Source organism: Xenopus tropicalis, chromosome 3, assembly GCF_000004195.4.
Source record: "Xenopus tropicalis strain Nigerian chromosome 3, UCB_Xtro_10.0, whole genome shotgun sequence".
Classification (NCBI taxonomy): Eukaryota; Metazoa; Chordata; class Amphibia; order Anura; family Pipidae; genus Xenopus; species Xenopus tropicalis.
Window position 1 is genome coordinate 148,455,878 of NC_030679.2, and position 26,937 is coordinate 148,482,814.

The 26,937-nt window shown below is 47.3% G+C and overlaps 3 protein-coding genes across 3 annotated transcripts; all 3 read right to left on the bottom strand.

Annotated features, from left to right (window-relative positions):
- Positions 1 to 2,918: 2,918 nt before the first annotated feature.
- On the bottom strand, positions 2,919 to 8,029 carry LOC101732800 (vitelline membrane outer layer protein 1 homolog). Its single transcript, XM_031899574.1, has 3 exons — positions 6,447 to 8,029; positions 4,520 to 4,632; positions 2,919 to 3,411 (listed from the first exon to the last, which is right to left on the bottom strand). Exons 1-3 carry the CDS (start codon positions 6,609 to 6,611, stop codon positions 3,135 to 3,137), a joined length of 555 nt encoding a protein of 184 aa, XP_031755434.1. The 5' UTR covers positions 6,612 to 8,029; the 3' UTR covers positions 2,919 to 3,134.
- A 4,107-nt stretch (positions 8,030 to 12,136) lies between these two features.
- LOC100127707 (major histocompatibility complex class I antigen precursor) lies at positions 12,137 to 19,573 on the bottom strand. Its single transcript, NM_001278434.1, has 6 exons — positions 19,502 to 19,573; positions 17,244 to 17,501; positions 16,103 to 16,387; positions 15,029 to 15,301; positions 14,832 to 14,930; positions 12,137 to 14,743 (listed from the first exon to the last, which is right to left on the bottom strand). The coding sequence occupies exons 1-6, from the start codon at positions 19,554 to 19,556 to the stop codon at positions 14,736 to 14,738; spliced, it is 978 nt and encodes a 325-aa protein (NP_001265363.1). The 5' UTR covers positions 19,557 to 19,573; the 3' UTR covers positions 12,137 to 14,735.
- A 2,284-nt stretch (positions 19,574 to 21,857) lies between these two features.
- LOC116409525 (vitelline membrane outer layer protein 1 homolog) lies at positions 21,858 to 25,198 on the bottom strand. The gene is made up of 3 exons (XM_031898181.1): positions 24,930 to 25,198; positions 23,316 to 23,428; positions 21,858 to 22,239 (listed from the first exon to the last, which is right to left on the bottom strand). Exons 1-3 carry the CDS (start codon positions 25,080 to 25,082, stop codon positions 21,930 to 21,932), a joined length of 576 nt encoding a protein of 191 aa, XP_031754041.1. The 5' UTR covers positions 25,083 to 25,198; the 3' UTR covers positions 21,858 to 21,929.
- Positions 25,199 to 26,937: the final 1,739 nt, after the last annotated feature.

Here is a 26,937-nt window from a genome sequence, read left to right on the forward strand (position 1 = left end):
ACAACATCAAGTTCAAGTGCTCGGGCAAAGGTGAAGTTGAAGGACCTGGCCTCAAGTGGGGGAGTTATGGGCCTTGGAGCCAGACCTGCGAGTTTGGGATCTGTGGTATTATGACCAAGGTAGAAACGGCAGGTCAATACTTTGACCACACCAGCCTTAATGATGTCCAGTTCCACTGTTGCCCAAGGAGGGCCCAGTAACAAGGAGAAGACTTTAAGAAGACATTTCATCACCATGGTACAGGAGAAACATTTCTATTATTAACATTGGGTGATTCCCAGATTAGAAGCGGTTTTGGGGGGTTTTTTGGTGGGGAGGGGGGTTCAAGTCTTCCCTGAGATTGTGCATTTAGTCAAGGGCTCCATTACACATGAATAAATGGTGTTGAAGCCTTTCAAGGTGACTTCTACGGTCCTTCAGCTCTACCCCAAGTCTACACACCGGAGCTCCTAGGTCCAAAGTGGACAGATCTAACCATTAAACCAGGATGGTTAAGGTGGAACCTCCAGATAGGATAATGTCGTCCTAATGGAGGACTGACTGTGAGGGGACTGGTTTATTTACAAAGGTTATTCGTTAGTAAATCAGAGCAGTGGCCAGCAGAAACCAAGCAACCATTGGTTGAATCAGTTCACATGAAAGCAAAGCTCTACTGGGTTGCTATAGGCAACTGCCCTGGTGCAATTTTAGCACCATAATATCAAAACCAATACCAGGTCAATCCAGAACAAATTTTGACAAACATTGACTAGTTTTCCCCGTATAAAGAAACAACCCCCTTGTGTTATTCAAAGTCCCTAACCAATAGCATCTCCTAGGGGCCCAATCCCTGGAAACTTACCAATATCCTCCCAATGGTGACTTCCTCATAGGGGCATCAAGGCACTGGCAGTGGGGCTGGGGGATGCCTGGGGCACCACCAAACAACTTTAGAGCCTGGCCAAGTGACCTGAGGCTTCTGGTTGGAAGGACTTCATGCACGTAAGGACATAGTTGCCCCGTCTGGCCAATTGTCATCACAAAGGGTGCCAGGAGTTGGCCGATCAAGGAAGAGTCAATGACAACAATGTATAGTTGGTAAAGTGTCATTCAAACCAGTTTAGAGGTAACCTGCCCTTCCTTCTATTTGTTTGCCCCTCCCACATTTACAGGGCCAAACTCAATGGTACAATCTTTTACCTTCTCGGCCATTAGACTGTAAGCATACCAGGGAACCTACCTCTACCCTGAATGTCCCACTTTGGCCCTAACTCGCTGGGTACCAGCTGGGATACTATCTCCTTCCCACTCCTGGGTGGGGCACAGTCCACCCTTACTAGCTCTTCTCTGACTGCTTCTCACCTAGAGTGTGTCTTCTGGATTCTTCTAAACTGGCGTCTCAGGCTCCTGGCTTAGTTCCTTAGATGTTCCCATTGGTCAAAAAGGACCACACCTTCTCCTGTCCTCCTTTTATGCCCTTTGGGCCCCTCTTTTCTAGAATTTTCCCAAAGATGATCCTTTTCTCTGGCTCTGGTGGTGCCTTATAGCGATCACACCTACTGTAGACCAGAGAGTTGTCCAGAGATAGGCCTACCAACCAAGCCTCAAACTTCACCATCACTTATTACTCCCACTGGTAAGGCAGCATTTGTTAGACCTAAACATATGGGCATGGCCTAGTGTCTGCGATGGTCACACTTTAGGGCAGTGATCTCCAACCAGTGGCTCGAGAGTACAGGCTCATTTTTTAATTTCTGGCTAGGAGGCAAGTTATGGTTGCATAAAAACCAAGTATAATGCCAAACAGGGCCTTCTGTAGGCTTCCAGTCAACATAGGGGCTATCCAGCTGCAAAACAGTTCTTCTCTTTCTGCATTATTTGAAACCCTGGCAGGGGAGGGGGGACTAAAACATTGAGGTTACAAATTGTAACAACTTCTCCACAGCTTACAGACGGCACGCAGGAACTACATAACCCACAATGCATTGCACTGGGATGTTCCTTTCCTTATTGACATCACATGTGTAGGGAAAAATGGTGTCTTTTGTGTGCAGTTACCCGCTGTGGGGGGTTCCGCTACGCAACGTCCCACCAACCCATGTACATAGAGTTCCACATAGGCAAGGAAGGAAAAGCTTTGTGATGGAATGTCTTTTGTTTTACTACAAATAACGATGAACGAAAATTCGACAACGAAATTCGTCATTTTGGCAAATTTTTGTCGAAAAACTGCCCCCAAAAAATTAGCCGCAACAAAAACTCGGTGAGTAAAAAAAGTTGCAGTCGCGTCAATAAAAAAAAGGAGAAGGAAAGGTAAAAACTAAGTAAGCTTTATCAGAAAGGTCTATGTAAATACAGCCATAAGCACTCACAGAGAGTCCTCTATCAAAAGAAACACAGGATTTCTTGTCTTCTTTTGTGCACACATGTTCTTCTGTGTCAGACTTCCTGCTCTCAGAAAAATCATTCAGGGCACGGGCACGAGTCTGCTCAGTTTGCTCCTCCTTCCATTCTCCTGCTCCCAGTCCCATCAGAATTCACTCCCTCTTCCATTAGAATTCGCTCCCCCACCCAACTGTACTGTGTAATCTGAGCTACCAGCAGCCAGAGCTGCAGCAGGAAGCTACTGAGACCAACCTAAAATGGCAGCTGCTATCTTAAACAAACAGAGGGAGCTTCTAGGGCTGTTTACTCAGGTATGGTAAAGGTTTCTACAGAATATAGCGTTCTAGGTGGCACTATTGTGACTAGTCTATTGGCAGTACAATGCCAATCCTTCTCCTTTAACGGCTTTGAATCAAGTCACAGACTGATGATGCGTAACTGACGGCTACTGCCTAGACATCTGTCCTATGATTTATGGCTTGTGTAGCCCAAGAGGCCCAAGCTCTTCCCCTGCGACCATGGCTCTTTTAGACTTATTAACAGAAAGTACAAGACACAGTATAAAGCAAGAGTTTAATTGGCTAGAGTAATCAGAAACAACCAATACCTGTGCAGCCCAAGGATTCCAAACAAGCAAATATCTTCTGTTAAATGAGTAGATTGAGGGTAAGTCGGTGCAAGATCCCAAACACAGACCTAAGAAGCTAAGCGGCCATTACTCCCAGGACATCAAGAGCCACATACACCTTTCGGAGGCGCCATGAGCAAGTTTATTTGTCGCAGCAATAAAACCGGAAGTCAATGACCACGTCGCCTTGCTTGGTGACCTTGGTCTGAATACCACAGATGTAGTCGCTGCATTTGCCGCTCCAAGGTCCATAGAACCCCCTTTGGCTTCCAGATCCTTCAAGTTCAAGGCTGTCCCGGCACCTGAACTTAATGTTGGCCAACATGTCGTCATCGATTCTCTTGGGGGGAGACACTCTGAGGCAGAAGGAGCTGAGAAAGCCATTCATGCACCGGAAAGTGTTAGACCAGGTCCCAGACCTGAAAACATGAAAGGTTCAAGGTCAACGTTCCCCAGTGTTCTCCATAGATTGGAGGTTCAAGGTCAACGTTCCCAATGTTCTCCATAGCATGGAGGTTCAAAGTCAACGTTACCCAATGTTCTCCATAGCTTGGAGGTTCAAGGTCAACGTTCCCCAATGTTCTCCATAGCATGGAGGTTCAAGGTCAACGTTCCCCAATGTTCTCCATAGCTTGGAGGTTCAAGGTCAATGTTCCCCAATGTTCTCCACAGCTTGGAGGTTCAAGGTCAACGATCCCCAATATTCTCCATAGCTTGGGTTTAATGACATTTTCCATTGCGATGACTGTCATAATATGGGTTACGGATATTTATCTTCCCATATCTTTTAATGTACCCGATTGAACCACCCTTCTTACCTGAAACTGTAAGAACCAGGGGGACAAATTCCCAAGGGTTACTGAGCAATAACAATGGCCACTACTCAGTAACACACACTACAAAAAACAGGTGAGATCCACCATTTTGTTTTGCACTTGTACCTTTCCCTTCACATGGAGGCCCAGAACTGGGAGTAGGCAAAGGGTGCAGGGGCCAGGAGACTGGCCAGGTTGCCTAGGGCACCCAGTTGACTTGGCCTTCCCCTACATGGAGGAATTGCCATCAGTCTCCACCCTTCGAAAAAGTGTACAAAGACCTGTGCCCCTTGATGAATACAGCAATGCCTTTGTCTAGCAGCACTGTATCCATGAGGGGCAGGAAGGTGGCACACATAGGTACTACGGATGCACTGAATCCAGTTTTTGGGGTTCGGCCGAACCCCCGAATCCATAGTAAGGATTTGGAAGGGTCAAATGTTGGCGCGCAAGCAGCGAAAAATTTTCTGCTTCCATGTTCACACTACATATGCCAATTTCGGATTCGGTTCGACCAGGACCGTGGATTCAGCTGAATCCGAACCCTGCCGAAAAAGGCAGAATCCTGGCCGAATACAAAACCAAATCCTGGATTAGGTGCATCCCTAATAGTTACCAATGTGAAAGCTTCATGGGTATATGAGGCACTCCCCTTATTTCAGTATTTCTGGAGGGCAAACAAACACCAAAGATTGTAATGGCGGCAACTCACTGTCCCTCGGTAGATGTCACAATGTATTCCCCATCAGCTTTATTTTCAGAAGTGCAGTACAGACGGAGCCCATTAAGGGCAGAGTCCCCCGGAATTCCTTCTTTCTCTTTCATCTGAAACCAAAAAAGTTATCGTCATCAAGGCATTATGCCCAGCATGTTACTGTCATTAGATCAAATACAAGTCATAATAATTCCCCAGAACCCACAGCAGGATAAATACAGCACCAATTCCATGTATAATACCCCAGAACCCACAGTAGGATAAATACAGTGCCAATTCCATGTATAATACCCCAGAACCCACAGCAGGATAAATACAGCGCCAATTCCATGTATAATACCCCAGAACCCACAGCAGGATAAATACAGTGCCAATTCCATGTATAATACCCCAGAACCCACAGCAGGATAAATACAGTGCCAATTCCATGTATAATACCCCAGAACCCACAGCAGATAAATATAGTGCCAATTCCATGTATAATACCCCAAAACCCACAGCAGATAAATACAGTGCCAATTCCATGTATAATACCCCAGAACCCACAGCAGGATAAATACAGTGCCAATTCCATGTATAATACCCCAGAACCCACAGCAGATAAATACAGTGCCAATTCCATGTATAATACCCCAAAACCCACAGCAGATAAATACAGTGCCAATTCCATGTATAATACCCCAGAACCCACAGCGGGATAAATACAGGGCCAATTCCATGTATAATACCCCAGAACCCACAGCAGGATAAATACAGGGCCAATTCCATGTATAATACCCCAGAACCCACAGCAGGATAAATACAGTGCCAATTCCATGTATAATACCCCAGAACACACAGCAGGATAAATACCAGTGCCAATTCCATGTATAATACCCCAGAACCCACAGCAGGATAAATACAGCGCCAATTCCATGTATAATACCCCAGAACCCACAGCAGGATAAATACAGTGCCAATTCCATGTATAATACCCAGAACCCACAGCAGGATAAATACAGGGCCAATTCCATGTATAATACCCCAGAACCCACAGCAGGATAAATACAGTGCCAATTCCATGTATAATACCCCAGAACCCACAGCAGGATAAATACAGGGCCAATTCCATGTATAATACCCCAGAACCCACAGCAGGATAAATACAGTGCCAATTCCATGTATAATACCCCAGAACCCACAGCAGGATAAATACAGGGCCAATTCCATGTATAATACCCCAGAACCCACAGCAGGATAAATACAGTGCCAATTCCATGTATAATACCCCAGAACCCACAGCAGGATAAATACAGTGCCAATTCCATGTATAATACCCCAGAACACACAGCAGGATAAATACAGTGCCAATTCCATGTATAATACCCCAGAACACACAGCAGGATAAATACAGTGCCAATTCCATGTATAATACCCCAGAACACACAGCAGGATAAATACAGTGCCAATTCCATGTATAATACCCCAGAACCCACAGCAGGATAAATACAGTGCCAATTCCATGTATAATACCCCAGAACCCACAGCAGGATAAATACAGTGCCAATTCCATGTATAATACCCCAGAACCCACAGCAGGATAAATACAGGGCCAATTCCATGTATAATACCCCAGAACCCACAGCAGGATAAATACAGTGCCAATTCCATGTATAAAACCCCAGAACCCACAGCAGGATAAATACAGTGCCAATTCCATGTATAATACCCCAGAACACACAGCAGGATAAATACAGCTACAGTATAAATACAGCTTCAAATTCATGTATAAACCCCCCCAGTTGTTGGAAATTTATTGTTGTTCATTTAGGAAGGCTAAGCCTCCACAAGTCATCACTCAAGTCCTACCAAGAATAGATGAAGAAACATAGAGGAAGACAAAGGCCCAACAATTGACAGCCCAGGGATAAGGCCATTAACTTACCTTAACAGAGAATCCTTTGGCCTTAGTACCAGGGGGGCAATATTCAATGTCTGTCCACTGTCCTGCTGGACCTCCATATGGGACCATTACAAATGGAGAATCGGACTGTGCGTTTCCAAATGGGAATAGACAGAAAAGTATCAAGGAGAAGCTAAGCTTTATCATGTTGAGATCTAATACAGCTGGAGACGAGAAGAAATGACTTCCACTAACAGAAAGAAAAAAAAAACCTTAATGTTTGCTGTCCAACCTGACCTGCATCTACTCAGTAAGCACCGAATGACTCCAAGTCAGCTCATCCCTTCCTTCATTCAAATCTGGGCCAATTACACATGTTAATTAATAGGGCAAGTGCTAAAAATATCTTGTGTAATAGGGCGGTGCATTCTATAGCCTCAAAAAAGTACTCCTGCCAGAGAAGGTGTACGCCTACAGTCAAGAGAAGCTCTCGGCTACCCTGAAATGGTTAATGAAATTGACTCTGCCCCACTCTGGGGATCAGCCTATGATCGAGGGCTCCATTTGCTAATAGTAAGGCTTCAGGGAACATCAGCCCCTAGTTCCTATAATATCTATGACATCCAAGTGTTCACCATACATGATCTTCAAGTTGGGTTTACAAGCGTATCTAGAAGGCAAAGTAGGACTACTCCCCATATGTCGCCCTAATTGGTCTTTAGGTTGGGGGGAGGCAACCCCAAAGTTTGGGAACTACTGATTAAAACTGATTTTCTTACTAATACTTTTCTACAACAAGTTCCAACTAGATGTGGAAAATGATAAACATCTTCAGGGCTCCTTCTGGGTTCCTTGAAGCCCCCAGGACTATGGAATAAACATTTCAATTGCACAATTTGTATATTGTACCTTTTTGACTGACTGAGTAGAGCACCATTACCTGGGGTTTCTACAAGACATACATGTTCATCAAAAGATCTCCACTTGAGGGCATCTACAGATACATCCAGTTCTGCCTCGCGAGGACCTGCTGCCGTCAGAGGCAAATATTACCTTTATGTTACAGCTTATGGCAAGTCATAATTATGGATGAAACCATATGTCTTGCCAAGAATAAAGGGGAATAAACAATGTGTTTCATGACCAGCCACTTATGTTGGGGAAAAGCTGAATAACAAACGGAATCTGAACTCTAAAATGAGATGAGAAAGAAGAGGCTCCGGCTAAACATGTTCTACCTTTTCTATACACTAGGGGGCCAAGGCCTCTCTTCTCTAAAGTTCATTAAAGTGTATGTTTGATTGACAGATACTCTAATATATATATATATATGAAATATGTAGTAGAACCTGCAGTATTATCCCCGAGCATCATTAACATCCATTTCTGCCCTAAGATAGGAAAGCAAGTGCCCCAATTTCTGCCTGCTAGGGCAATAAGAATGTTGGGTGCAATTAGGCTTTAAATGTCTTAGAATGAGCAGTAATTACCATACTCAACATTCTAAATTGATGTAAATGTGTATAGGCATGTATTGCCATAGAACTTCCCTGATAGTCTGGGGTAACAGTCACCCCGCTATAGATCCAGGGGTACCCAGGGCACAAATAAGAACTCACCCCAAATCCCCCCCTAACTGGCCTTCAGGCTGGGCCCCCTTAGCCCATAACAAGGTTACAGATATATAGAAACATTGGGGTAACAGTCACCCCGCTATAGTTCCAGGGGTACCCAGGGCACAAATAAGCACTCACCCCAAATCCCCCCCTAACTGGCCTTCAGGCTGGGCCCCCTTAGCCCATAACAAGGTTACAGATATATAGAAACATTGGGGTAACAGTCACCCCTCTATAGTTCCAGGGGTACCCAGGGCACAAATAAGCACTCACCCCAAATCCCCCCCTAACTGGCCTTCAGGCTGGGCCCCCTTAGCCCATAACAAGGTTACAGATATATAGAAACATTGGGGTAACAGTCACCCTGCTATAGTTCCAGGGGTACCCAGGGCACAAATAAGCACTCACCCCAAATCCCCCCCTAACTGGCCTTCAGGCTGGGCCCCCTTAGCCCATAACAAGGTTACAGATATATAGAAACATTGGGGTAACAGTCACCCCGCTATAGTTCCAGGGGTACCCAGGGCACAAATAAGCACTCACCCCAATCCCCCCCTAACTGGCCTTCAGGCTGGGCCCCCTTAGCCCATAACAAGGTTACAGATATATAGAAACATTGGGTAACAGTCACCCCGCTATAGTTCCAGGGGTACCCAGGGCACAAATAAGCACTCACCCCAAATCCCCCCCTAACTGGCCTTCAGGCTGGGCCCCCTTAGCCCATAACAAGGTTACAGATATATAGAAACATTGGGGTAACAGTCACCCCGCTATAGTTCCAGGGGTACCCAGGGCACAAATAAGCACTCACCCCAAATCCCCCCCTAACTGGCCTTCAGGCTGGGCCCCCTTAGCCCATAACAAGGTTACAGATATATAGAAACATTGGGGTAACAGTCACCCCGCTATAGTTCCAGGGGTACCCAGGGCACAAATAAGCACTCACCCCAAATCCCCCCCTAACTGGCCTTCAGGCTGGGCCCCCTTAGCCCATAACAAGGTTACAGATATATAGAAACATTGGGGTAACAGTCACCCTGCTATAGTTCCAGGGGTACCCAGGGCACAAATAAGCACTCACCCCAAATCCCCCCCTAACTGGCCTTCAGGCTGGGCCCCCTTAGCCCATAACAAGGTTACAGATATATAGAAACATTGGGGTAACAGTCACCCCGCTATAGTTCCAGGGGTACCCAGGGCACAAATAAGCACTCACCCCAAATCCCCCCCTAACTGGCCTTCAGGCTGGGCCCCCTTAGCCCATAACAAGGTTACAGATATATAGAAACATTGGGGTAAGAGAGTTTGGACAGCCTAGAAAGAGTAGCTTTTGGCTCCAACAAGGATTGGTCGCTAGGAGGTACCACCCCCATGCAAGGGATCCAGACTACTAAAGAGCCCTTTCTTTACTGGTGAACTTTAACTTTACCAAGTCCCATCTCCTACACGGCCTGCACGTCTCCTTATGATATAAATGTCACTACGCTCTACATCTCGTGGCTCAAGTGTCTCCTGTGTCCTGGAGATAAGGTCCCAATCCCGAAGAGCCAACTCTAGCCACCCCTCCCAGGCAGTGGTTATTAGTATGTGCCACGATACACACCTATGACTGTAGCCGTAATTTACATACCTATGTAGCTGTAATTTACATAACTAAATAATTAATTAACTGACTCGCCCGTTCCATGTAATTACACCAGAATTACACAAGGTATGTGGATGTATCAGTCATTATATAATGGCTACCTTTTCTATTCACCCCAATACATAAAGCGTTTGGTGGCCCCAGGGGTGTGCTTGATACCCGATTTGCACAGGTAAGTGGACCAGATTTACCACAGTCATACACTTTTTTTCCTGTCTTTTATCCACTTCCCCACTTTCTGACGAAATCACTTCCTGTCTGAGACAACACCACTTCCTGTTTCCTTTTTCCTGTCTTTTATCCACTTCCCCGCCTTCCGATAAAGTCACGTTCAATATGTGATGACATCACTTCCTGTCTGAGACAACACCACTTCCTGTTTCCTTTTTCCTGTCTTTTATCCACTTCCCCGCCTTCTGATAAAGTCACTTTCGATATGTGACGACATCACTTCCTGTCTGAGACAACACCATTTCCAGTTTCCTTTTTCCTGTCTTTTATCCTCTTCCCCGCCTTCCGATAAAGTCACTTTCAATATGTGATGACATCACTTCCTGTCTGAGACAACACCACTTCCTGTTTCCTTTTTCCTGTCTTTTATCCACTTCCCCGCCTTCTGATGAAGTCACTTTCGATATGTTATGACATCACTTCCTGTCTGAGACAACACCACTTCCTGTTTCCTTTTTCCTGTCTTTTATCCACTTCCCCGCCTTCTGATGAAGTCACTTTCAATATGTGACGACATCACTTCCTGTCTGAGACAACACCACTTCCTGTTTCCTGTCTTTTATCCACATCCCCGCCTTCTGATGAAGTCACTTTCAATATGTGACGACATCACTTCCTGCCTGAGACAACACCACTTCCTGTTTCATGGTGGCCAGTGGGCTGAGGGTCGGGTTGCTGATAAGGCAGTTAGGAAACGGGTACGGGGCAGGTTTCCAAATTGGGTCTGCTTGTTTAGTTCCACTTCTACTAAGGAGCAGCAGTCGAGTCTTGCTTTATGGACGCCAGGGGGAAAATGTAATTTTTTCAATATTTTTGCCCTTCTTACTAAACTTTTTAAGTTTATTTGTGCTGTACTACTCTTCTACCACCACCACACAGAATGCTGTAGGAAGTGGAAATAGTTTCTCCGCAGGAAGAGAGAGAGACACCCAAAGTCATTTTCAAGCAGGTTAAAGCCTGTGTTTTATTCATAGCAGGGTTTTCCAAAAACAAGGCACTTTATACAACATACATTCTTCTGCCACCAGAACAGACTGGCAGCTTAAATATCTCGCTTTTTGGCTATGCTGCAGCCACTACTGGGGCTATTAACTCTAAATATATAAACTATAAAAATATATATATAAAGAATAAGTAAACCATTTTTTTTCTATGAGTAAAATTACTCTAAACAGCCTCCAGAATTCCTCCAGTATTCTTTTTCTTTGCTTCCTTGTGCTGAGTGAAGCCCCGCCCCCACTTCCTGTTCAGGTCTCTCATCAAAAAAAAAACCCGGCTAATGCACAGACTGGCTCCTGCTGCCTCCAGGCATGCCCAGAAGGCTCTCCACTCCGACGACCTTGTCGAATTGAAGACAGACCTGAACAGGAAGCGGGGGCGGGGCTTCACTCTGCACAAGGAAGCAAAGAAAAAGAACACCTTCTGACTGAGGAACCAGGTCAGAGAGAATGCTGGGACAAAGGTAAGTAATTCTGGAGGCTGTTTAGAGTAATTTTACTCATAGAAAAAAAAGGTTTACTTAGTCTTTAATTCACAGACTTTTGACGGTTTTATTTTCCCAGTTTTCTCAATCTGAACGAGTCTTTCTACTTCCTGGACAAGGTTAGAGGTATCAATATGGCAGAATATGTTCTACAATCATTATGCGGTTTTAATAGCCAATAGCAGTGCTGAGCTCTAACAACCCCTGAATCACGACTCCCCGATGAAACCTGCAAGTGGGGATTAAAGATTTAGCCTTTTTTGTCCCCTTTCGGGACACTAAAGGGCAGATTTACTAAAAATTAGATTGATTTGATCAATGATGTATCTATTAAGTCACGATAATGTGTAAGGTGACCGTATGAAAGTTTCAAATTTTTTTGCAAAACGTTAAACTTTTTTTCTTGAAAAATTAGAAAATATTTGTGAAAGTTTTACGAAATTTTCAAGAATATATTGCCATTCCTTGAAAAAAAACGTGAAATGTAAACGGACGGAAGTGCTCTAGCAGCTAAGTTTCCCTTGAAAATTTGCAAAACAGAAAACAATGCGGTGATTAACTTCCCCTTGAAAGCGGGTAAAGTATAAAATAAGTAGGGATGCACCAAATGCCGGTTTCGGTTCCGGATTCAGCCGAATCCAAGCTTTTTTCTTTTTTCGGTTTCAGCTGGATCTCTGGCCCTGGCCGAACTGACTCCTAATCAGCATAAATTAGCATATGCTAATTCGAATTCGGAAAGGGTTAAATGGGCAGTGAATTTTTTTTTTAACCCCTTCCAGTCCTAATCAGCATATGCTAATTGGGATTCGGATTTGGTTCGGGATTCGGCCAAACCCTTCTGGGTAGGTTCGGCCGAATCCAAAAAAGTGGGGGTCGGTGCATCCCTAAAAATAACACTTTTAACTTCCCCTTGAGTCAAGGACAGGCTGCCACTGACTATTCTATTTCTTCGTGTTTTTCTTTACAATAAAACTCTCAAAAATTGAATATCTAAAGCCTCCGCAGGCAGCTTAAACCTGGTGCTTTTTGTAAATCTCAAAAATTTTCAAAAAAATTATACAAATGTTTTGAGAAAATACTCCGAGGTAGTCGGGTTTTGGGGGAAAATATTAAATAATCAACCTGAAATACTGAAAATACTGAAATACTACTTTTCTCCGCACGTTCCTTCTATAGAGGAGTGTAATACACCGGGACATTTTTGTATTTTCACACAATAGGTCTCCTTCAAAACGATTGGTAGTCGCCCATTTAATGTTAATGTTAAATAGGTCTATAGGTCGGGGTCTTTCCCTGGCCAGGTTGATGCGTATATATGTCTGTGTGGACATCCGTAAACCTTTATCTAGAAGCATCGGGGCAAGTGGATCTTGACCCTCTCAAATCAAAAAGTTGCGTCCCCAACATCTCTGAGCAAATTAAGCATCTGCTTATTAATGTGTTACGGAAGCAGATGAGGCGTAGGGTTAACCGCGCCCTCCAAACACTTCATTAAGTTACAACCAACAAACACTGGGCATCGACACGTGACGCTCTTAGCACCAGCAGTTAAATACAAAAATAAACGTCTTGTTGGCGTTTCCCAAGACCATGGCACTATGAGCATTTTGAATATACCAGGGTCAGTAGAATGGGCCACCCAAAATATCAGTCAACCAGAGAGGAGCATATTATCCAGCTATCTGCCAGAGGGAAATACAAAAATAAGCGTCTCTTTGGCCTTCTCCAAAACCATGGCACCATGAGCTTTTTGAAGGCCACTGACCAGAGGATCTGGTCTGAAAATATGGACCATAAGAAATATCCAAAAGACAATCAGCCTCATACACAGCCAAAACATATATACCAGGGTCAGTAGAACGGGCCACCCATAATATCAGTCAACCAGAGAGGAGCATATTATCCAATAATCCGACCAGAGGGAAATACAAAAATAAGTATCTCTTTGGCCTTCTCCAAAACCATGGCACCATGAGCATTTTGAAGGCCAATGACCAGAGAAATATCCAAAAGACAATCAGCTTCATACACACCCAAAACATATATACCGGGGTCAGTGGAATGGGCCACTCAAAATATCAGTCAACCAGAGAGGAGCAAATTATCCAATAATCCGACCAGAGGGAAATACAAAAATAAGTGTCTCTTTGGCGTTTCCCAAGACGATGGCACTATGAGCATTTTGAAGGCCACTGACCAGAGGAAATGGTCAAAAATATGCACCATCAGAAATATCCAAAAGACAATCAGCCTCATACACACCCAGTGGAAACTTATATACTAGGGTCAGTGGAATGGGCCACCCAAAATATCAGTCAACCAGAGAGAAGCAAATTATCCAAGAGTGAAAATAGAGCTCACCACAGTTTGCCAGAGGGAAATCCAAAAATACAAAAGACATTCATCCTCATACACACCCAGTGGAATGGGCCACCCAAAATATCACTTCATTAAATTACAACTGACAAACAGTGGGAATCGACACGTGACGCTCTTAGCACCAGCAGTTAAATACAAAGATAAGCGCCTCTTTGGCCTTTCCCAAGACCATGGCACTATGAGCATTTTGAATATACCAGGGTCAGTGGAATGGGCCACCCAAAATATCAGTCAACCAGAGAGGAGCATATTATCCAACTATCTGCCAGAGGGAAATACAAAAATAAGCGCCTCTTTGGCCTTTTCCAAAACCATGGCACTATGAGCGTTTTGAAGGCCACCAACCAGAGGAACTGTTCTGAAAAATATGAACCATAAGGAATATCCAAAAGACAATCAGCCTCATACACACCCAAAACTTATATACCAGGGTCACTGGAATGGGCCACCCAAAATATCAGTTAACCAGAGGGGAGCATATTATCTAAGAGTGAAAATAGAGCTCACCACAGTTTGCCAGAGGGAAACACAAAAATAAGTATCTCTTTGGCCTTCTCCAAAACCATGGCACCATGAGCATTTTGAAGGCCAATGACCAGAGGATCTGGTCTGAAAATATGGACCATAAGGAATATCCAAAAGACAATCGGCCTCATACACACCCAAAACTTATATACCGGGGTCAGTGGAATGGGCCACCCAAAATATCAGTCAACCAGAGAGGAGTATATTATCCAACTAACTGCCAGAGGGAAATACAAAATTAAATGTCTCTTTGGCCTTCTCCAAGACATTGAAGGCATTTTGAAGGCCACCAAGACATTGAAGGCATTTTGAAGGCCACCAACCAGAGGAACTGGTCTAAAATGTGCCCCATCTCTTGGCATGGAGAGAGTGTGAAGGCGAGGCGGCACTTGTGCGTGGTGTTCATAAGGCAACTACAGGCTTTGCTTTCATCCTCCCGTATTCGCTCTCCGTTATCGACCTGTAACAAATATAACAAACTCGTTTAACACGATCTCCAAAGCCCAGTAACATAGTAATGAAGTTCATGGGATTGGTTCTTCACTCACGTTTAAATTTAAGTACAGCGGCGACAACAACGGCAACAGCCATAATGAAGACGACAGCAACACAAGCGATAACGATGACGTGACCTCTTTTGTCCGGCTCTGTTTGTAGGGAACACGGGGAGAGGAAATTAAAACTCCGGATTGGGGAAGAATACTGAGGGGGGAGTAGATGTTGCTCAACGGCAACTGGTTCTTACCCGGCAGTTTGTAAATCTGCGTCCCATTGACGCTGCTGTGATCGACGTGGCAGGAGTACGAGTCGACGTCTGCCGGTTGCATGGTCAAAGTGATTCTGATCTGGTAGGTACCGTCGGGGTTGGGGAGAATCTCTTTGTGCTCCTCTGAGTCCTCCTCGGTCCCGTTCCTCACCCACCTCACATCCACGTCTCGGGGATAGAACCCATACACCCAGCAGTGAAGCTTAGTCGCGCCGTCCGACTCCCGACTGAAAACCTTCACCGTGGGCTGAACTGACAGAAATATCCCAAAGACAATGAGCCTCATCCACACCCAAAACCTACCCTACCTACCCCTAAACCTACCTACATACCAGGGTCAATGGACCACCCAAAATATCAGTCAATCAGAGTGAAGCAAATTATCCAAGAGTGAAAATAGAGTTCACCAATCTGAAAGGGGCGGTTCACCTTTGCATTAACTTTTAGTAGGTTATAGAGACTCCTATTCCTAGCAACGTTGCAATTGGTCTTCATTATTTAGTTTTCAAACTATTTGCCTTCCACTACATTTATCGAAACTCCTATCCCTAGCAACTTTGCAATTGGTCTTCATTATTTCGTTTTCAAACTATTTGCCTTCCACTTCTACATTTTTCCATCTTCCAAATGGGGGTCACTGACCCCGGCAGCCAAACCCTATTGCTCCGTGAGGCTGCAGTTTTATTGTTATTGTTACTTTTTATTACTTATCTTACTATTCAGCCCCTCTCCTATACGTATTACAGTCTTTCATTTAACCCACTGGGTGGTTGCTAAGGTAAGCAAGACCCTAGCAACCAGATAGCTGCTGAACAAAAAGCTAATGCTAAAGCATTGACAGTCGGGACGTGATTAGCTACAGCTGAGGAAACCTATGTGACTACTTTCTGAATTAGCCGGACGTTTCCTCGCGACTTCGCGCCGCGTATGTTTCCCCAGTGGCGACTTCCATGTTTTCCGGTGAAGAGGAAACAAGGAACGTTTGGTAAAAATCCCACAGGAATGAATAGAATGTGGCCCCATAGTTTGTGAAATATATAAACATGAACTGACCTTTCTTCTCCAGTCGGCCTTTCCCGTATCTCAGATAGAGCGCCATCCACTGGACGCAGTCCTGTTCCATGTGGTTCTTGTGCTTGATGGCGCTGAACTGCTGCCCGTTCCACACCTGGGCTATGACCTCGGCTTCGCGTCTCACCGGGACGAACCGCATGTTGCCCTTATCGAAGAACATGAACTCGTTGCCGTTGAAGGCAAAGGCCTCGTGTCCGCTGACGCCGCCGTCCTCGTGCACCTCGCAGGCAAAGTTCACCTGGTAGATGAACGGGCCTCTGTCCCCTGCAATAAAGGGTTACAGGTACTGGCCTTACTGCATTACATGGAATATTTAAAGGGGAAGTGAACCCTCTTTATTGCAATAGTATAAACGGAGGGCAACCGTGGGAAACTATATGCTCCCTGTGAGGGTAAAGGTGGCCATACACGTTAAGATCCACTCGCTTGGTCAGGTCACCAAGCGAGCGGACCTTCTCCCGATATCCCCACCTACGGGGACCGCAACGAGCCAATACGGTCCCCGATCCGACTAAGTTTTTTAACCTGCCCAATCGATATCTGCCCGATTTCAGGCCCCTCGTTGCTGCCCCTACACGGGCCGATAAGCTGCCGAATCGGTCTAAAGAACCCATATCGGCAGCTACAATTGGCCTGTGTATGGCCGCCCTAACTCGCGAGCAGTGGACCAGTCTGAACCAAAAACATACCCACAGCGACTAACCATCAATTAGCATTGGGCTGTAGTGCGGGTCGGCCCGATACCCTGGGGCAAGTGGGTTTACCCAACCTCGGTACATCACTTGTGGGTCGTGGGCAGGTTCAGGTTGAGCTCTTCGACTCGCTCGCCCTGCCCCCCGCGACCTAACACTGCCGGCGGAATCTTCCGCCTTCTGAATTTAAAGACGCAGGCCTGTCATGCCCTGCCCCTTTTATGACATCATTGTGGGGGCGGGTCTATAAATAAAGGGCAGAAGCCAGGTTGGGAGCGGGTGGGTTAGGGTCGGCTGCGAGTCGAGTTTTTCTCGGACATCACTGCTAGCCTGTGTATTGCAAGTGGGATGCTATGGGTTAATGTTTTGGGACACGCCCCCAGCCAATTGGGGGAGGGGATGAGAAAGCTTTTGGGTTCCCCACTCACCGTATGTATTGTTAAAGCGATCAATAAAGAAGCCCATATCCTTGGTGTGACAGTTCTGGTAATGCTTGCCCCAGGAAGTCATGGTTTCCCAGTGCTGCGGCTCAAGGCGCTCCTTCATCCAGTCCAGCAGAGGCTCCACCTTCTGCGTGTCACTGCTGTACCGCCCTATCTGGGCGTCGTCCACAAACGCGACAACGAAGTAGGACTGACCGGCCGAATTGGAGACGAGGGTGAAAGCGTAATGCAGGGTGTGAGCGGCTGGAGCAAAGACAGACATAACAGAATCAGGCAGGGAACTGTAATGCTAGGGCAGGGGTGGCCAAACTTTTTGGCTCGGGGGCCACATTGCCCTACAGACGGCTCGGGCCAGCGTTGCGCCCAGAGCCACCATCAGAAATCACTGGGGCCTCTCAGCTCCCACCCAGCTCCACTCCCCAGCATCCTACAGCTCCCCCCCAAGCATCCTTCAGCTCCACTCCCCAGCATCCTTCAGCTCCCCCCCGCATCCTCCAGCTCCACCCCCCCAGCATCCTTCAGCTCCCCCCCGCATCCTCCAGCTCCACCCCCCAAGCATCCTTCAGCTCCACTCCCAGCATCCTGCAGCTCCCCCCAAGCATGCTTCAGCTCCACTCCCCAGCATCCTTCAGCTCTCCCCCAGCATCCTTAAGCTCCCCCCCAAGCATCCTTCCGCTCCCCCCCAAGCATCCTTCCGCTCCCCCCCAACATCCTTCAGCTCCACTCCCCAATATCCTTCAGCTCCACTCCCCAGCATCCTCCAGCTCCATTTCCCAGCATCCTCCCGCTCCCCCCCAAGCATCCTTCAGCTCCCCCCCAAGCATCCTTCAGCTCCACTCCCCAGCATCCTTCAGGTCCACTCCCCAGCATCCTTCAGGTCCACTCCCCAGCATCCTTCAGCTCCACTCCCCAGCATCCTTCAGCTCCCCCCAAGCATCCTTCAGCTCCACCCAGCATCCTCCAGCTCCCCCCCAGCATCCTCCCGCTCCCCCCCAAGCATCCTTCAGCTCCCCCAATCTTCCTTCAGCTCCCCCCCAAGCATCCTTCAGCTCCACTCCCCAGCATCCTTCAGCCCCACTCCCCAGCATCCTTCAGCCCCACTCCCCAGCATCCTTCAGCTCCACTCCCCAGCATCATTCAGCTCCCCCCCAGCATCCTCCAGCTCCCCCCAGCATCCTCCCGCTCCCCCTCAAGCATCCTTCAGCACCCCCCAAGCATCCTTCAGCTCCACTCCCCAGCATCCTCCAGCTTCACTCCCCAGCATCCTCCAGCTCCCCTCCCCAGCATCCTTCAGCTCTCCCCAAGCATCCTTCAGCTCTCCCCAAGCATCCTTCAGCTCTCCCCTAGCATCCTTCAGCTCTCCCCCAAGCATCCTTCCGCTCCCCCCCAAGCATCCTTCAGCTCCACTCCCCAGCATCCTCCAGCTTCACTCCCCAGCATCCTCCAGCTCCCCCCAGCATCCTCCAGCTCCACTCCCCAGCATCCTCCAGCTCCACTCCCCAGCATCCTTCAGCTCCCCCCAAGCATCCTTCAGCTCCACTCCCCAGCATCCTTCCGCTCCCCCCCAAGCATCCTTCTGCTCCACTCCCCAATATCCTTCAGCTCCACTCCCCAGCATCCTCCAGCTCCATTCCCCAGCATCCTTCAGCTCCACTCCCCAGCATCCTTCAGCTCCATTCCCCAGCATCCTCCAGCTCCACTCCCCAGCATCCTTCAGCTCCATTCCCCAGCATCCTCCAGCTCCACTCCCCGGCATCCTTCAGCTCCCCCCACAGCATCTTTCAGCAGCCCTATAATGGCAATGATCCAGGCCTTCACAGTTGCTCCCCAGCAGCCCCCCATCTTGGTTCTTTCTAGGCCACCTTTTGTCAGTCAGTGGCACTGCACATGCTCAGTGGGCTCTGGGCTGCTGTGAGCCTCAGGGGATGTGGGAAATTACCCAGGCTCACCTGCCATAGAAGCTAAAGCTACAGGGTACTGGTACTGTTCTTTTAGAAAGGCGGCTCCCACACACCCAATAATTGCCCCAATCTCATCTGCCACTCAAATGAATAAGAGGCAATTACCAGTGTTATAGAACTGCTAAATAAGCCATTTCCTACTTTCCTCAATGTGCAGCCTGACTGCTTCCCATAGAGGGACATTATAAGAACATTTATTCTGAGGTAAAGTATTTACTGTAATGACCTGACAGGAAGTGGCCCAAGCCCTGACAGCACTGAGGGGAGGGGCAAGCGGCTCACCTGGCCTCACACTCGGCACCAACAGGCACACAAGGAGAAGCAGCCGTCCCAACATGCTCCCTGCAAAAATACTACGTTCCGCACAAATAAAGTAGCCAATCAGACGGGACGAAGCGGGCAGTTGCTAGGCAGAATTTGCATCCCACGGCGACCGTGGATTTAGGAATCGCCCGTAGGGGACTCCCGTGACGTCACTGCAGGTCATGTGACTAGCCGCTTGGAAAGGAAGCGTACGTCATTCACGCCGGAAGTTAGAGTACGAGGCGTGGGGGCTGGCTTGATACGGGGAAAGTAGAAGGTAGAATTGTGTTGCGGCCGCGCTAGCAGCACCGGGTAGTAGGGCGTTACACCGCAGATTGTTTACAGTCAATAACCGAACACCCTTACATTTTCGCGCTCACTTCTGTCCGTTCTAAAGTGCGGCAGGGGGCGGAGCTAAACATGCTGGCGCTGATTGGCCATTGCAGTCGGGTTGGCGGTTTTCCCGCCACATTGGGCTACTAATTTACAGCCCTGGCGGGTTTCCAGAGTACGAACCCATCAAAGTACAGTTTTGGGCTATTTTTTGGAGCCCCAGCGGGTTTGTAGTTTGGAACCTAGTGTGCCTGTCCCACTGCATGCTGGGTAATGTAGTTTGTATCTAACAATTAGCCTACAGCTCGGATTCATATAAAACTACAATACCCAGCATGCAGTTGGACAGTATAGACAGAGGCTCCCATTTCTATTCTATTCAGGCTCAGCTTGTCTACAGCCTGCTCTATAGGGTATGAGGTTCCATTACTTTCTACTGGGATGTGGGGACAGCTCTGCAGTTGGTCCTTATGGTATAACTCTCAGGATATCTTGGGGCTGCTGGGAGTTGTAGTACAACACACCCATATGTATATCATGTCTGGGGTTAATGCAACATTCTGAATCCCCACATTCCCAGCTGGACTGGGCACAGAGGGAATTATCAGCCATCCCAGTAACTGGGGAGTGATTATACACTTAAAAAAGGCATTTTTTCCCATATATACTTTTATTTCTTTTTTATTTTTTTCATTGCATATTGGGCTGTTTTTGGGCTACTTTCAAAGTGGCTTTTGGCTAGTTTCAGGCTGGTTTGGAAAAATAAATCTGGCAACCCTGGCCCTGAGCCTGGCATTTTAATAACCTATCCTTTGCAGTGCATAGGACCGTCGCCCCAAAGTCACACCGCCAAACATTTGAAAAATGTAAAGAGGGACAAAAGTGTAATGTCCCACATACCGTGGTAACATTTTTGACCACGCCCCAGGAAGAACACTCCCATTTAATAAGAATTGGCAGGTTAGGTAAAGTTTGAACACATTTCTGGGGGTGTTTTATGCGTTATTACAGTTTTGCTAATGAAGGTGAAGTTGCCCTTTAAGCTGCGAGTTTCCGTTCTCCCATGCAACTAGAGGAGTCCCAAGCCGGACTTGGATTTCTTACTATTGAGTGCTATTCTGATACCTACTGGGAGCTGCTATCTTGCTCCCTTCCCATTGTTCTGCTGATCGGCTGCTGGGGGTGAGGGGGGAGGGATACCACTCCAACTTGCAGCGCAGCAGTAAAGTGTGCCTGAGTCTGAGCTTTCAGCCAGCGCTACATATTAGAACTGCTTTCAGCTAACCTATTGTTTCTCCTACTCCCATGTAACTGGAGGAGTCCCAAGCCGGACTTGGATTTCTTACTATTGAGTGCTATTCTGATACCTACTGGGAGCTGCTATCTTGCTCCCTTCCCATTGTTCTGCTGATGGGCTGCTGGGGGTGAGGGGGGGATATCACTCCAACTTGCAGCGCAGCAGTAAAGTGTGCCTGAGTCTGAGCTTTCAGCCAGCGCTACACATTAGAACTGCTTTCAGCTAACCTATTGTTTCTCCTACTCCCATGTAACTGGAGGAGTCCCAAGCCGGACTTGGATTTCTTACTATTGAGTGCTATTCTGATACCTACTGGGAGCTGCTATCTTGCTCCCTTCCCATTGTTCTGCTGATCGGCTGCTGTAAAAATGGCCACTTTATTTGAGCTCCCTAAATATCTTCTCAGGTCCCTGTCCGTGTGTCAAATGAGGGGTGGGTGTGTCCTAATGGTCCCTGTCAGAAGCACAGTAGGTTTCTTTTCTACAGTGTAGGCCCCCCCTGCGCAGCTTGGGAAAGGAGGCGGCAGTAAGAATCGTTGCCAGCAGGAGAAGGAAGTATGAGACAAATCTCCCAAGAAAAATACAACAACACTTCTTAAAGGGACATGGTCAGATAAAATGGTATTGTAGAACAGAAAGGCACACCCTGAGTGGGACTCTGGACGAACATTATATGGAGAGACATTCAGATACTACTACAAGTTTGTACCTTTCAGAATCCCCTTTATTGACCAGCCGTGACAGCAGAACATGTTCAGCAGAACATTCCAAACAAATGTTACTTATGTAAGTCTCCATCAGCACAACAGGAAAAGTAGACATCATTGAGGCCAGTGTCATCTCCAAACCCCTGTGGCTTTGCTACCTTGGTCCCAATACCACAGATCCCGTATAAACAGGACTCGCTCAAGGCTCCGTACCTTCCCCAAGGGAGGCCATCTCCTTCCAGCGTGCTGTTGTCCGAGCATTTAAACTTGATGTTGTTGGCAGCGGTTGCATCTGATTGTCCTTGAAACTCTTCTACTCTCAAGGAGAACGTGCTGAGGAATCCGTATGGGCACCACTTTGTGGGCCCCCAAGTCCCCCATCTGTAAAGAAAAGTTATATAAGGTAAATAGTGGATATGGACTGCATGGAATCCTGGCCCTCAGCTTGTGGTCCAAGTAATAACCCTGAAGACCAGACCTCTGATAGAATTAATATCATATTAGTGCTAAGTAGAGATGTCTTTGTCAGATGCAGAATTAACATTTTCAGTAACCCTCCACCAGCTACAGACTGGTAGAGAAACAGGACACGGAATCTGGAGCTTGGAACCAGAGGGTCAGAAACAGGGAATCAGAGAACAGGACAAGGAAGGGCACCGGAGAACTGGAACAAGGCAGAGAGCAGGAGCAGGACACGGAATCTGGAGCTTGGACCCAGAGGGTCAGAACCGGGGAATCAGAGAACAGGACATATAAAGGCACTGGAGAACTGGAACTAGGCAGAGAGCAGGATCAGAACACGGAATCTGGAGCTTGGACCCAGAGGGTCAGAACCGGGGAATCGGAGAACTGGAACAAGGCAGAGAGCAGGAGCAGGACACGGAATCTGGAGCTTGGACCCAGAGGGTCAGAACCGGGGAATCGGAGAACAGGACAAGGAAGGGCACCGGAGAACTGGAACAAGGCAGAGAGCAGGATCAGGACACGGAATCTGGAGCTTGGACCCAGAGGGTCAGAACCGGGAATCGGAGAACAGGACATATAAAGGCACTGGAGAACTGGAACAAGGCAGAGAGCAGGAACAGGACACAGAATCTGGAGCTTGGAACCAGAGGGTCAAAAACGGGGAATCTGAGAACAGGACAAATAAAGGCACCGGAGAACTGGAACAGGGCAGAGAGCAGGAACAGGACACGGAATCTGGAGCTTGGAACCAGATGGGGGTTAAAAGATTAATACTACATGAACAAGTAACATAGGAATCAACGGCAGGGTCACAGGAACAGCTTAATGACCAAGCCAGGTTCAGTGGTCAGGGACAGGCTTATAAAGGGCCATGATTAAAAGGAAGATTAGCGTTGAAGTGCTTAACTTCTGCAGTGCCCAAAATTTGTCTCTATTTAGTATTCTTGCAGGACGGGGGCTTGGGAATGAGATGAGTAAATGTATAGACTCACGGGCCAAAATCAGAGGTGATCGACTTCTCGTCATGTGGAAAACGGCATCGTACACAGTGGAGCCTAATCCCGTTCAGAGACGTGTCGTCACCAAATCCTTGTGGCTCTTCCACCTTAGGAAACAAAGAAGAACTTGAAGCCATCGTAGTCGTACATTAATGTTGGTCGAGATCACAAGTCCGGGATTAAGTATGAAAGGTCGAGGGAACATTAAATTAGGTGGTGGAAGAATACCAGGTTGTAGAGGAACATGAACTATCTGGTTACACCAATGAATAATGTTAGGTTAGATCAGTGCTGTCCAACTGGCGGCCCGCGACCCCCCTCTGTGTGGCCCCCCACCTGTCTGGCTGCTTTGATGCCTTACTCTTGTGTAAGCTTTAAATGGTATCAGTACTGTGATTAACTGCCCCCCTGCATGGTTCTCACCTCAGATTCAGGCTGTAATCCCTCTGTATTGTTTAAATATGTAATCCCCTGTGTTGTTCACACCTTTTAATCTCTGCATTGTTCACCCCCTGCAGTGTTCACACCTCAGGCTCAGGCTGTAATCACTCATATTGTTCCCCTGTTCACACCTCAGGAGCAGTAGAAACCCACAAATAATCCCTGCACTCTACAAAAAGAACATATACTGAGGTGGTACTACAATTAAAAAGTTTTTTAATATATAGTTATTGTGCAGACTGTAGGAGCAGTGCCAGTATTGTGTCACTGTAGGCTGCCTGTGTGTGCCATACACACACAGGCAGGGTAGGGCAAGCAGACTATGGCACACACAGGCAGCAAAGGGCAGGCAGAGTATGGCACACACAGGCAGGGTAGGGCAGGCAGACTATGGCACACACAGGCAGGGTAGGGCAGGCAGAGTATGGCACACATAGGCAGGGTAGGGCAAGCAGAGTATGGCACACACAGGCAGCATAGGGCAGGCAGAGTATGGCACACACAGGCCAAGTATGGCACAAACCAGCCAAGAATGGCAAACACAGTGAAAGTATGGCACACGCAGGCAGGGTAGGGAAGGCAGAGTATGGCACACACAGGCAGGGTAGGGAAGGCAGAGTATGGCACACACAGGCAGGGTAGGGAAGGCAGAGTATGGCACACACAGGCAGGGTAGGGAAGGCAGAGTATGGCACACACAGGCAGGGTAGGGCAGGCAGAGTATGGCAGGTTTTTGCTGTACTACAACTATTAATATGGGTATGGTCATGTGATAACATGGGTGTGGTTTCAAGTGGGTGCGGTTTCAAAAAGGGGAGTGGTCAAAACTGGCTTCCATTATCGGCCCTCCACCACGTAGGTTGGAAAAATTCTGGCCCTCGGTACAACAGAAGTTGGACAGCACTGGGTTAGATCATGAATAAATTGTCATCAATAAAGCATAAAATATGTTATAGGGACTGGTCCGATCTTGGAGTCAGGAAGGAATTTTCCCCCTATGAGGCTTCAGATGGGGTTTTCGCCTTCCTCTGGATCAACTGGCAGTTAGGCAGGTTATATATAGGCATTATGGTTGAACGTGATGGACGTACGTCTTTTTTCAACCCAAATTACTATGTTATAGATGTATTGATGATTTGTCCTTAAAAGCAACCATGTAAAACCCACCTTAAGGCTGAGACCTTTGGCCATAGTGCCTGCAGGACACCTCTCCATTTTGCCCCATTCACCCTGCCGACCCCCATTGGGCACAGAGATTTTTTTGCCACTTGTCTGCGTGACCTTTATGAGAATGGTGATGGAAACAGCGAAGATGATCATCGTGTCCTGTCTCAGAAGATCAGTTCCATGAATCCGACAAGCTGTGCCGAACTACATTTAATATTTGAAAGTTTTATCGACCGCTCGAAACTGTTTCCAAATTCAGGAAACGTGCAGCTTGATTATCGGCTATGGCTCCATGTGTTGTGGTCACTGAGGCTAATGATTAACTCTGGAAAAGAATTATGGTTTAGTATCTGCTATCACTGATTTGCTTTGTCTCTGGGTCAGGCTAAACTTTTGACCCAATGAGTGTCTCACTGTTTAAGGGAAATATTTGGAAGAGACCTTTGTCATGATCTCCCTGAGGAGGCGCCGTGGAGTACCAGGAAGTTGGGAGCCTGAAGACTGGGTAACACGGAGTGTAACCATATAGTGCACACTATGGATATACAGACTTGAATAGTTGAAAAAGGCCAAGGGTCAGAACCAGGGAATCATAGAACAGGACAAGGAAGGGCACCGGAGAACTGGAACAAGGCAGAGAGCAGGACACGGAATCTGGAGCTTGGAACCAGAGGGTCAGAACCAGGGAATCAGAACAGGACAAGGAAGGGCACCGGAGAACTGGAACAAGGCAGAGAGCAGGAACAGGACACGGAATCTGGAGCTTGGAACCAGAGGGTCAGAACCGGGGAATCAGAACAGGACAAGGAAGGGCACCGGAGAACTGGAACAAGGCAGAGAGCAGGAGCAGGACACGGAATCTGGAGCTTGGAACCAGAGGGTCAGAACCGGGGAATCAGAACAGGACAAGGAAGGGCACCGGAGAACTGGAACAAGGCAGAGAGCAGGAACAGGACACGGAATCTGGAGCTTGGAACCAGAGACCTTTGGCCATAGTTCCTGCTGGACACCCCTCCATTTTGCCCCATTCACCCTGTCGACCCCCATTGGGGGAATAAAAGTTAATTTAATTGATCATCATGGCCTCTGACACTAATTCCGTGGTATATGGTTACACTCCGGGCTCCGTGACAAAGGTCTTTTCCAAATATCTCTCTTAAACAGTGACCCACTCATTGGGTCAAAAGTTTAGCCTGACCCAGAGACAAACCAATCAGAGAACAGGACAAGGAGAGGGCACCGGAAACTGGAACATTGCAGAGAGCAGGAACAGGACATGGAATCTGAAACTTGGAACCAAAGGGTCAGAACTGGGGAATCAGAGAACAGGACAAGAAAGGGCACCGGAGAACTGGAACAAGGCAGAGAGCAGGAACATGACACGGAATCTGGAGCTTGGAACCAGAAGGGGCCACAAGATTAATACCACAGGAACAAGGAACATAGGAATCAGCGGCAGGGTCACAGGAACAGCTTAATGACCAAGCCAGGTTCAGTGGTCAGGGACAGGCTTGTAAAGGGTCATGATTACAAGATGGGAAACATGAGGACAACGAGGTGGGTGTAGGAAAGGGAGCAGACAGAATACCAGAAGTAAGACAAGAGAATTGGTCAGAACCAGCCCAAAACACCTCCAGTGGCTCAGGAGGTAAATACATGTTGCCAGAAACACATCAACCAGTGTTTGAATCCCGAGTGATCCTGACAACCTTCAAGTTCCATTGTTCTTGTAGGCACAGTTTGGTGGGAGTCCCGTTACTACTCCATAATGTGGGCTTGTCTTCTTCATAGGGGAAGGTGTTCCCTTGCCATTATACATGGGTTCCAAAATCAGCATTTTTGTCCAGTTCATCAATGAGCCCTCAACTTCAGGAACAGACTGCAGTCACCAGAAATCAGAGTTTGGGGCTCCTTGAAGATAGGGGTTGCCTAGTTTAAGTTAGTATTTCACTATATCTCTTAAACACAGAACATGTTGGATAACAATGAGAAGCTTTGGAATTTCCGC